The following is a 12,895-nucleotide window of genomic DNA, read 5'->3' on the forward strand; positions in this document are numbered from 1 at the left end:
CTCGGAATGAGGGCCATGGTTTTGCCCAATTGCTAACAAACTTGCTGCTGCGATCAACTCAGAATTACCCCCAATGTCATTGATGTAAGCCAGTTTGGGCCAGTCTCCCAGTATAGCCAACAGAATATGCTGTATTTACACACCATTATACAAATGTATAACATTAACTAGCTCATTACAGAACCAGTTTAGTGTGTAGTAAAGATATTTTTGCACAGTAACCAAGCAATTAACATTTGACTGTACCGGAAGGAAAACAGTCTTACCTATAGCTCCATTCAGATTTTGGAAAATTCTACATTTGTGATCCAATGTGATGTTTATACGTTTCTGTAGAAAGCAGAAGAGAGAGGGGATTAAAAAAACATTCTCTTTAAACAAGTACAGTAATTGCTGTCTCACATTTTCCATTGTGCTGAAATCCATCCATTGCTGTTTTCTTAAATGACTGTTATCTTGGTGCTGCCAGCGACGGAAGGTCGCAAAACAAAATGGGGAACCAGTGGCTTGGCATGTTTGTCTTAACTACATATCAAGTTGCAGGCAGAGGATGCTGGGCTTTTGTAATGAAACCATTTGAGAGCCAGTGCTCCATTCCCTGTGTTACTCAAGCTCAGGATCATATAGCCAAGGTTTTTAGATACACCGTTCCCTGGACAGAAAAGTGGAAAGTTTATAATTTATGAATTATCCCCACTTCCAAATGCTATGAAATTATACAAAAGAAAATGGAAAATAAAAGCCAATGTGGGCATAATGTCATAATGTTCATATGTGAAAGTGAAATGAGGCAAGTAAAGACCAGCATATGGTAGGTTTCAGGGCATAACATAGAGTCAGGATTTGGCAGCAGCACAAAAGCAGACAGCTCATTTCTTTTGCACACTTTACTTAATTCCCAATCACCCTGCTGAACCTGGACAAAAAGCACATATTATATTATAATAATGCTTCATTTCCCACCAAAAAGAAAATGGTGTAATATTTAAAAAATGTAATTTGCAGATGTGCTTCATATTGGTACAATGCAAGCATGTTATAGGGAGCAGTTGTCTTAATGTCTGAAAACATTAGTACTGATGAATCTGTTGGAGATGTCGTACAGCTACAAATCAATATTGATCTACGCTGAGCGACGTGTGGGAGCGCTCATCGTTCATCGATCTGAGCCCCATACACACTGGCCGATTTCAAGCTAAAAATAAATGATAACGACATGTTGTTATTGTTTTTTTATGCAGAAAATCGGCTAGTGTGGTCCCCTTAACTTTGCTAATAGTACCGAACAGCTACTAGGGAGCGATCACTGTAAGCAAAATAATCAACACAAATGTTATATGAGATGTTACTAAATAATTCACAATTACAGCTTGTTTTATTCCTTACCCTTTGAAGTTCATCAATGTAAATTTTAGTGTAGAACAGTTGGTCATCATCATTATCTTGCAATGTCCATTGCTGTACAATCTGCTTTATATTTGATGTATATCCAATAAATCCTGAAATTCAAATGTAAAACATGTCACTTTAGCACTGTAGCACAAAGTAACACATCTACAAATGACTATTTTACTGAATAAGTACATAAAGTAGAACGAGTGATACACTGTATAGTTACCCATCTGTAACCCTCAATTTGGCACAGCTCTCAGTAGCCAGATCATCATAAAACTCACAGCCGCTTAGCTGTAGAATAAAACGCACCAACTTCTGTGTATAGGACTTGCATGGTGGTCTTTTGTATGAATGCTTTTCCCACTGGACATTCAGAATGTAATGCAGAGCTAAATAAAGAATTCCACTTACAGGGAGTGAAGAAAGGTTAGGAAAGGTTACAGGCCGAATGTAATAACTTAAGCCTTAAAAAGTGATAAAGTGGAGACTGATAAAGAGTGATAACGTACCAGCCAATCAGCTTGCTGTCATGTTATAGGATGTGTTTGAAAAATGACAGGAGCTGGTTGGTTGGTACTTTATCGCTCTTCATGAGTCTACACTTTATCACTTTTTAAAGCTTAATACGTTTGGGCCATTGGGCCTAATTTGAGCATGCAACGTATCAGTGATGCAATCGCAATATGTCGTCTTCAGGACCAGTGTACACGCCCCGATCTGCTTGTGTGCGAGCCGGTCACGGCGATAGCATTGATGTGAATGCCTCTGCCTGTCAGTCAGGGCATTGCGGGGGCGTGGTGTCAGAAACATGGGCGGGTTCAGGGCAGCCCGCGTGACGTCACACATGGCCACTGTGACGGGAATCATGACAGTGGTCCAACTGCTTCTTCAGCCAGACTGCAGAGGCAGGGGGGCTTCCCCTATTTAGTGATGCGATCACAATTGAATTGCGATTGCATCACTGCCCGCCATTAGCATGCTGGGAAACCTTGCCCTGTGCTGGGCGGCCCCCAGCATGCAATTGCAGTTTTGCTATTTTAGCAAAACTACAACTTATGCTGAATTAGGTCATTAGTTCCAAATCGCATCTACTTCTCTCCTACAAGCTGTATAAACAGTGTGCGTGTGATAGTGTATGAGTGTAGACAGAACCAAGGGCGTAGCTACCATAGGTGCAGGCAGTGCAGCTGCTATGGGGCACAGGGGGTCATTCCGACCCGATCGCACGCTGCAGTTCGCAGCGCAGTGGCCGAAGGCAGTCATTACCTAGTGATCGCCTCTGCCTGATTGACAGGCAGAGGCGTTCGCTGGGCGGGAGATGGCGGCATTTAGCCACCGTTCTTGGGGCGCGGTCCGGCCAACGCAGGCGTGGCCGGACCGCGCAGGGGGGCGGGCTGCAGCGGCTGCGTGATGTCACACGCAGCTGCTGCGACTCGGGGCAGCGACGAGTAACTCCCGGCCAGCCGCAGGAGTTGCGCTGGCTGGGAGTTACTCTTCAAGTACAAAAGCATTGCCGCTGTGCAATGCTTTTGTACTTGTGCAAGGGGGGGGGGGGGCGGACTGACATGCGGGGTGGACTAGCCCTGTGCTGGGCGTTCCCCCGCATGTCTGGGAAGATGATCGTAGCTGTGCTAAATTTAGTCACAGTTACATGTGTTATATACATTTTTTGCCATTGGGTGGTACATAGGGGTCCTTTCAAACTTTCCCCTTGGGGCCTGCAATATATCTAGGTATGTCCCTGGACCTGCTCATTGTAGTGTGGTATAAAATGAACTGGAGGGCATTGAAATGTTACATAATATGAACCGGGGCACTGTAATGAGGAACAATATGAACGGGGAGCACTATATATCATAATGTGAATTGGGGATACTGTGCGACATAATGTGTACTGGCAGCTCTGAAATGTGACAGAGTGAACTCTAGCACTACTGCGATTCATAACAGAAACTAGGGCACTACTATGGGGGCATAACATTAAATAAGGCTTTACTATGGATCAGAAAATGAACTAGGGCACTATTATAGGGCATAACAACTGCTGCAGAGATGTGTCTCTCTAGAAGCATTGGATGAGGCCCCTTCAAAATGTTGCTATGGGGCCCACAAAGTTCTGGCTACGCCCCTGAACAGAACCCTTGTTAGCAGGATCTGTTCTCCATGTACTCAGTTTCTGCTGGATGCACATCAAGGGCGTAGCTACCATAGGTGCGGGCAGTGCAGCTGCTATGGGGCCCAGAGCTGAGAGGGGCCCACCTTCCCTGTCAAAGTTACATGTGTTATATACATTTCTTGCCATTGGATGGTACGTAGGGGTCCTTTCAAACTTTTTCTTTGGGGCCTGCAATATATCTAGGTATGCCCCTGGGCCTGATTATTGTAGTGTGGTGTATAAAATTAACTGGAGGGCATTTTTAATATTATATAATATGAACCGGGGTTCTGTAATGAGGCACAATATGAATAGGGAGCACTCTCTATCATAATGTGAATGTTGGGATACTGTGCGGCATAATGTGTATTGGCAGCTCTGAAATGTGACAGAGTGAACTTAAGCACTACTGCGATTCATAAAAGAAACTAGGGCACTACTATGGGGGCAAAACATTAAATAAGGCTCTACTACGGTTCAGAAAATGAACTAGGCCACAAAATTAACAACTGCTGCAGTGAAGTGTCTCTCTAGAAGCATTGGGACGGGGGCCCCTGCAAAATGTTTCTATGGGGCCCACAAAGTTCTGGCTACGCCACTGATGCACACAGTTACGCTAGTGTAGGGCACAATGATTTTACAGGTTGTCTGGCTACAGAATGAAACCATACCTCCCAACTTTCCTCTTTATGAAAGAGGGACACGCGCATGTGCCAGAAATGGGGTGTGGTCTGTGAAAAGGGGGCGTGGCTTCGTGGGGCCCACGCTCGCGAGCCACGCCCCCCATTTTCGTCAGTGAGGGGGCATGCCCAGCGCTCTGTGAGCTGCTGGTATGCCCCCTCTCCTCCTGTCTCCACTGAATAGCTGCTGTGCGCATGTGCAGAGCGACTATTCACCGCTGCTCTGTGCAGGAGCCTCCCAACTGCCCCACGCGGGACACTGCAGCCCGCGGGTGGGACAGAGGGACAGTCTCAAAAAAACGAGACTGTCCCGCTAAAATGGGGACAGTTCGGAGGTATGTGAAAGCTATGATTCACAAATCATATGTATGTGCAATCCTGTTTAGTGACAAAAATAACTATTCTATAAAGTCTTACAAAGTTTATACACCAAACTTTTACAGTAGTAGACTAAATAAACTGCTTTATTTGAGTCTTACAATGTTGAAAACGATGCTGCTCAAGGGAATACAGGGTTAATCTCTGAGTAGTTTCACAGTAGAGTGGAACCCTGCATTTATAAATAACACAAGTCAGCTATGAAAACCTCCAGTCTCTGTCCAGAGGAAAGGTCAGGCCAGACTGATTGCAGGCTGTGCAGTTAGGCCTTCTGTGCATTCACAGTACCAGCACTTGGTTTACACTTGACAGCGTTCCAAACCCAGTTTAAGCTCTTCCTGCCTAGCATTTTGCAAATGTGGTAATTTAAGGAGAATTTTAAACTCTAGTTCTACTGTGCCTCTAACTAAATGTAAGGATAGCCAGAAAGAGTAAGTGCTAGGTTAACCAACACAAACAATTGTAATTTTACAAGATCCTTGTCTTCCATGATGTTATGGCACCTTATGGACCATAACAAAAAGCATTATGTGAAAACAGAAATAAAATGTGCAAATATTACAGATGTACTAACGCTAAGTAAAATGTTACCGATACATGCAAAGCAAACAAAGATAATTAAAATATATTTTTAAAGTCTCTATGAATATAAATTTAATGTGTGGAAACTGCTCTTTCGTGGTCTCCAAACGATTGTTGGCTGCTGAGCTATTGGCATCATGCAGTTATGGAAAATGTAGCTTGAACAGCTAATCTTCTTACTGCTCCAGTGATTTGTAGGCAGGGTATTGAGTTTTGTCAATAAAAATGATAAGATAATACAAAGAAGATATTTATCCCCAGCCTTTGACCTCTACACGTCGCAGCATGTTTTGCAGTACTGTATAACACATACACACATATTCATAATACAAATGATCTGCCAGGGTAAGTCATTCTCGGGGCTGTGGGAACTCTGACAATGCAGCTATAGAATATCCGGAGTATTGAATGGACATGGCCAAACAAAGGAGGGGATGGGGTGGGGTGGGGTGCAAAATGGATTGACAACTACCTATGGGGCAGACGTATTAAGCCTGGAGAAGTGATAAAGCAGTGATACAGTAAGTGCAAGGTGATAACGCGGGTGGTCTTCAGTATGCCGAATGTCGGGATCCCGGCGCACAGTATACCGGCGCAGGAATCCCGACACCCGGCATACCGACAGATATTCTCCCTCGTGGGGGTCCACGAACCCCCTGGAGGAAGAATAAATAGCGTGGCGCACGCGCCACCGTGCCCGAAAGGGGCTCCTTTGCGCTCGCCATGCTGTCGGTATGCCGGTGGTCGGGCTCCCGGCGCCGGTATGCTGGTAGCCGGGAGCCCGGCCGCCGGTATACCATACTACACCCGATAACGCACCAGCCAATCACCTCCAATATGAAAATTGACAGTTAGGATCTGATTGGCTGGTGCGTTATCACCTTCCACTTATCACTGGTTTATCACTTCTCCAGGCTTAATACATCTGCCCCAATGCTTGGTCCCCGCCAGGTATGTTAAAGTGACTGTTACCACTGGGACTGCTATCACATATACTGCCTATTTCATAAGGGCGTCATGAGAATATTCATCATGTCAACATTTAACATATCAATACTGATCTAATGTAGACATGGTCAGTATGTTGCAAAATGTGTGTCTGCAGTAAATCTATCACTAATCCTAGCTGTAACCCCAACCCCTAAATCTATCCCTAATCTTAATGCTCATGTTGACATTTTCACTATGTCAACATTCTGTCTATGTCAACATTTTCCAGGTGTTGGGACACAATCCCTTCATGTCCTGTACATGTGAGAGTTATGCACCGATGTAAAAGGACATCTAAACTACAACAGAAATATATTTGCAATATTCACGACAAGATAAGAAATGTTAGTACCACATCGGAACGGAACATATTGCTCACAGGCAAATGCAAGGGGGGTTTCCGGTTGCCCAGAAACCCCTTCCTCTTGGACAGCAGTTCAAATTATGACAGCAACAGCAAGTGGTAGCAGCTTCTTCTATGAAGTTTGCTGTGTGTGTGTGTGTGGATCAGAGTCCACTCCAATCAGTGCACTGGACCAGAGAGTAGCTGCCAGGAAGAAGAGACAGGCGCTTTACCATGAAGTGGAAGAATGTGTGCTTACAAAATGCAGTTCTGTCACCTACTGGTTCTGTTATGTTTGTATATTTATTCCTTATGGGATGTTTAATATTTTCCTGACCATTTAATTTATTTATATTGGTTAAATATTTTGATATACTGTAGGCTATACTATTGACTATAGTGTTATATTAATACTGTATTCCATACAGTATCCAATAAAAAAAGATCAATGTGTACATTAATGTCCAAGGTTGGTTCTAGGTTCTACCGATCCCCCAGAGTCCTGCACTTGCTCCAATGTTCTGCAGAGTGGGAGTTTGTGGATTGCATTTGGAAACCCTCCTCTAAAAATCCTGCGTTTGCCACTGTTGCTGTGTAGGGAAAGTATTTTTCTATTGCATAGCAATACTATATTATTCAGTAAAGTACAACAGGATGCAGTGTAGCTAAAGGCCTTGATGCAGAATGTAAGAGTGGGTCCCTTAGACATGTATATATCTTATATACAGAAACCAATTACCTCCAGAGCTAAGAAATCGCTTGCCACTGCGTACAACAGGGTACTTCTCAGCTAGTCTTTTGTCCGGCCATAATAAACCATCGGCAGTAAATACAACCCTGTGGTTTGTTTGCTGGAACTCTTTGAGGACTTCTTCTGGGCCCCCAGCAAAGATGACATCATAGCTAAAACAGAAAGCAGGTTTACACAGTCACATAGGTATTGCCAACAATCAATCAATCAACTGAACACAGTCTAAATGAACCAATAATGCAGAATTATACACGGATGTTTTTTTAATCCTTACATTGAACAAAAGGTATGCGGTCAGCATACCGCTCGTTGGGATCCCGGCTGTTACAATACCGATGCTGGGATCCCGACTGGGACACCATATCGCCGCAGGTATATCGGCGAGGTAAGTAATTCCCCCTCTGTGGATGTCCATGACACCCATAGAGGGAGAATACAACCTGTGGCGAGCGTACACCGAGCCCGCAGCGTGGCAAGCGCATCGAGCGCACAAGGGGCTTTGTAGCGCTCCCCCTCTTGCATTCCAGCGCTCGGCATGCCAATGTCGGTATACTGACGTTTGGCATCCCATGCGGTGGGATACCATACCGATCCCGAACAAAAGAGTGCACCAAAGCTTAATGTTGCACAAAGTGAGATGTACTAAGCCCTGGAGAGTGGTAAAGTGGAGAGAGATAAAAGTACCAGCTAATCAGCTTCTATGTACCATGTAACAGGCTGTGACAAGCTAACTGGCTGGTACTTTATCTCCCTCCAAGGCTGAGAACATCTGCCTCACAATCCCATATCATAGCTTGATCACTCTGTTAGAACTTTTCATTTCATTTTCTTTTCATGCTGCTATTAATGAGTTGCAGTTTTCCATGTGTGAAGGAAGGCTTTGGAATAACCCTTTTCTCTACGTGCTGGTTCATTGCACAAACCCACTGCCATCCTCCTGCCTCTGCCATCTTTATCAACTGACTGGCCTTGAATCATAGATTAGGCAAATATGTCTTCATAAGCATCTTTACTGAATCAATTGTTTTAGCTGAGATCTAGTATCTTGCCGAGTCAGCCAAATAACTATATTCCAGACTTACAGTATATTGCAAAAGGATGACTGAGATATAGGGGTTTATGTACTAAGCCTTGGAGAGAGATAAAGTGGACAGAGATAAAGTACCAACCAACCAGCTCCTGTCCTATTTCAAGCATAGCCTGTAACATCATACCTCCCAACTGTCCCGCTATTCGGACACTGTCCCGCTATACCTCCCTCGGGCAGCAGTGTCCCGCGGGTGGAGCCTTTGATCACCCGCTGCTCTGCAAAGCAGCCGGTGATCACTGAATACACGCTGTGCACACGCGCACGGCATGTATTCAGTGCTAGTAGGGGAGCGGAGGCTGCTCGGGGAGCGCTGGGCACGCCCCCAAAAGGCAGGAAAATGGTCCGTTTGGCTGAGGCCACGCCCATCACAATTGAGGCCGTGCCCCTTTGCCGCGCGATAGTCCCGCTTTCCTCAGCGCACAATTTGGGAGGTATGGAACATGGTAGTTAGAAGCCGACTGGCTGGTAGTTTATCTCTGTCCACTTTTTCTCTCTCCAATGCTTAGTACATACAACACATAGTAAAACATTGTGGAAAAATTATATGAAATTAATCATCTTATAACAAAATAAACAATACAAGAAATAATAAAAATAATTGCAAAAGAGCTTTGTTGTATCTGCTGAAGTAATTGTTAATGTTCCCTCCCAGCTGCCCAGTGCCGTGAATCACAGCAATGTAGAGCAGTGGTAGGGCTACAAAGCCGTGAGCCGCTGCACTACACTCCATGCACCTTCCACCGGGGAACTTCTGGAAGGGGCATTTAAAATGTTGGCAAGGATGCTGTGATATATGAACCCCAGAGAAGATGCAATAAAATGACAGCATATAAACTCTACAACAGAATGCTACATTCTATACATATACAATCTTAAAGTATTTCTGAATAAGAGGGAATGTCCCTTATCCACTGGCATTGAAAATCATGCTTTTACTAGCATGCTTGCAACTTGACGCTAGTAAATGTACGCACATAGGAGGTAATTCTGAGTTGATCGCAGAGGGAACTTTGTTGTTAGCAGTTGGGCAAAACCATGTGCACTGCAGGGGAGGCAGATATAACATGTGCAGAGAGAGTAAGGGTGTGTACACACGGTGAGATCCTTGCTATGCCCGATTTTCACTTGCTATTTCCCTTGAACTCCCTGGAGCCCAGATAGCACAGATTTTGACTAACTTTTCTTGAGATATGAACTGTGTGCTTACGATTTTGGCTTATGTGAGATTTTGGTTTATGTGAGATGTCGGATTTGATAAGCGCACTCTCATATTGTATTTTTTTGTCTATATTGGGGTAAATGACCTAGTACCCCTGAGAGAGCTGCTGCCGAATCCGACAATTGCAGCGCCAGGAACACTGTGCTGTTGTCTCCTAGTTTTGGTCATCCAGGCAGCTGCAATTGATTGTGGATTATAGATCACAATTTAAGAGCCAAAGTATTGTGAATATATTTAGTTGTGGTTTTATAGAGACACGCATACAATTGTTAAGGGTTAATTATATTTGGTTATAGTAATCATGGCACAATTAACGTGCATAACCAATAGACTTGAAAGAAGAGATCTATATTTGAAAGGTAAAATTACCATTAATAGAGAAGAAAGCACTGGGGCGGTTGCAGAGATGCATGGGTGGTTCAATAAATTGGAGAACCTATGTGTCTCTGAAACCAAGCACTGGTGGGACCAAATATCACTACAAAAATATGTAGATGGGGGCCTTATCCCTAGGGGTCTTAGAATCCTGAAGGAATCTACCTTCAAGGAAGATAGGACCTTTACGGATCAATGGAATACCACATTAGATAATTGTTCTAAACAACTTATGTTACTACTTATTAAATATAGGGAACAAAAAGTACATGAGTTACAAGCGGAAATTGAAAAAGTACATTCGACATTAAAGGGATATGAAAAATTAGATGAATTTAAGGAGAGAGACTCCAAAGTAAATAAAAAATTATTAGAATTTGAACAAACATTAGTGGATAGAAAGGAACACAAAATGGAAAGAGATGTTACAGACTACGAGAAGGGTGTGTCCCGTGATTACAGAAAAACAAATACATATGGTCAATATAAACAATTTAACCAATTTACACCTAAAGAAGGATATAGGAAGAACACACCCTATAGACGACAGAATAGAATTCAACAATGGAATAGAAATAATGGAGAAGGAAGATCAGGATCCAGAGCCCCATATTATAATAAAAGAACAGACTATACACACAAAAATAGGTACCAGGTATTGGATGAATCTAAAAGGGAAAATCCTACCAGTAGGAAAGTCAGGCCCTCTGAAACTGAAGATGAACAAGAATCTACACCAGGTAATTATGGTTTTTTAGACAGACGCCAGGGATCAAACATGTGGCACACAACCAATTACCAGAAAAAGAGAGGAAGAAACAGAGAAGTAGAGGAGGGAGAGGAAGAAAACAGACTAAAAACACCGTGCAGAAGGTAACTAAAGGTGGAAAAAGGAAAGGCATATTTAATTTATCTAAAAGAATCTTAACAAAGGAGGAAATAGTATTACTTGAAAAGGGCCTTAATTATGCACCTGCGGCAAGGCCAAACCTGTTCCAATTATTCGTTGATCTAAATCGTTATACCCGCACACTTAGCAGAAAAAGATACTTTGCACTTAAAGGTCTAAAAAAGAACCGAAGTGATGAAATACCTATAGTACTTGATGTGGATGATGATCATGTAAGGGAGATCCTCGAGTGCTTGGGACAGGAGGGGGCCATAGATGGAGATGATTCAGAGACAACAATCCCAATATTTGATGTAAGGACAAATAAGTTTAAAAAGAAAACAGATTTTTACCCTTTATTTTATAAAGGTCCTTTTGTGGATAGTTTTTACAAATCCACACTTGCCAAATTTAGGGTTATCTGTGAAAAGGCAGATGATGGGAGATATTGGGATAACCTGACCCCTGGGGAGCGTATGGCCATGAAATCACTGCGGGAAGATACATCAATTATAATAAAATCAGCGGATAAGGGCGGTGGGATTGTAATCCTAGATACGGAAAATTATGTCTCAGAATGTTCTAGACAATTGATGGATATGAAATTCTATGTTAAAATGGATACAAATCCCACCGCCCTATTCCAAAAACAATATATGGGATTGCTTGATCAGGCTATGGAAGATGGCTCTATATCCAAAGAAATATTTGATTTTTTACTTTGTGCACATCCTATCACACCCACATTTTATGTTTTACCAAAAATTCACAAGTCACTTATTAATCCACCGGGGCGACCTATAATTTCTGGTGTTGGGTCATTAACAAATAACTTATCATTTTTTGTCGATCATCACTTACATGGACACGTGGAGAGTCTAAGGTCGCATATAAAAGACACACAACATTTTTTAAATCTTATAAATAAAATTACATGGAAAAAACATTATTATCTAGTTACGTGCGACGTAGAAGCACTATATTCCAATATACCACACCCAAAAGGGGTTTCTGTGGTAGATGATTATTTGAAGCAAGGCAATCTTACAGACTCTCTACGTGTCTTTGTTGTGGAAGCGATAAAATTTATATTAAATCACACAATTATTTTATGTTTGACAATCAGTATTATTTACAGACACGGGGTGCGGCGATGGGGGCCAGATTCGCTCCGAGCTTCGCTAACCTCTACATGGGAGCCTTTGAGGACGAACATGTGTGGGGGGGGGGGCTCGGGGCGAGTTTGGTCTACTATGGCCGCTTTATAGATGACTTATTTATTGTTTGGGGTGGCACGTTAGAAACACTTCACAGTTTTACTAGTAGTTTGAATAATAATGAATATGGTCTCAAATTCACATCTCACTATAGCACTACAAATATCAGTTTTTTGGATATAGAGCTATCTATTGAGAACGACACTTTAGTCACAAAAACTCATATCAAGGAAGTTGATCAAAATAGATATTTAAACTATAAAAGCTCCCATAAGCAGTGTTGGAAGGACAACATCCCCAGGGGTCAGTTTGTCAGATTAAGACGAAATTGCACGTCTGTTCTTTCATATCAGGTTCAAGCAAAAAAACTTATGGAATCATTCTCCGAACAGGGTTACCCACAAATATTGTTGGATAAAGCCTATTCAGAGGTAGAAAAAATAGAAAGAGCTACATTACTCAGACCAAAATAGGTAGAAGAAAGTAGTGATAATAAGAAAGATAGAAGTTTATCCTTCATTACACAATATAACAGCAGTGCACATAGAATTAGTCAGGTCATCAAGAAAAACACTTCATTATTACTTTTGGATGATGTATTAAAACCATACATCAACCCAACAGGGGGTACCATCTTTAGAAAAGCAGATAATCTGCACAAGATTTTAGTGCCAAGTCATTTTGAGAAAGGTAGAAAGTCCATTTCGGATATATCCAATACCTGGCTTCCTGTGAGGCCACCTGGATACCACAAGTGTGGAAAAAGTAACTGTCAGTCGTGTAACAATATACCCAGAAAAAGTAGTAATTTTAAGTCTTTTACAACAAGTG

At 42.5% G+C, this 12,895-nt stretch overlaps 1 protein-coding gene and 1 long non-coding RNA gene across 3 annotated transcripts in view; one reads left to right on the forward strand and one right to left on the reverse strand.

Moving 5' to 3' along the window:
• PLOD2 (procollagen-lysine,2-oxoglutarate 5-dioxygenase 2) overlaps positions 1-12,895 on the reverse strand; it is a 246,394-nt gene that overhangs the window by 150,957 nt on the left and 82,542 nt on the right. For both annotated transcript variants that reach the window (XM_063915969.1, XM_063915968.1), the window contains exons 4-6: positions 7,263-7,426; positions 1,387-1,499; positions 267-330 (exon numbers count right to left, since the gene is read on the reverse strand). In XM_063915969.1, the coding sequence (XP_063772039.1) occupies positions 267-330; positions 1,387-1,499; positions 7,263-7,426 (341 nt within the window). The remainder of the gene's footprint in view (positions 1-266; positions 331-1,386; positions 1,500-7,262; positions 7,427-12,895) is intronic.
• The window catches only part of LOC134909270 (uncharacterized), an 89,117-nt gene that overhangs the window by 33,819 nt on the left and 42,403 nt on the right, over positions 1-12,895 (forward strand). The window lies entirely within an intron of this gene.

The sequence above is a fragment of the Pseudophryne corroboree genome, chromosome 4 (genome assembly GCF_028390025.1).
Source record: "Pseudophryne corroboree isolate aPseCor3 chromosome 4, aPseCor3.hap2, whole genome shotgun sequence".
NCBI lineage: Eukaryota > Metazoa > Chordata > Amphibia > Anura > Myobatrachidae > Pseudophryne > Pseudophryne corroboree.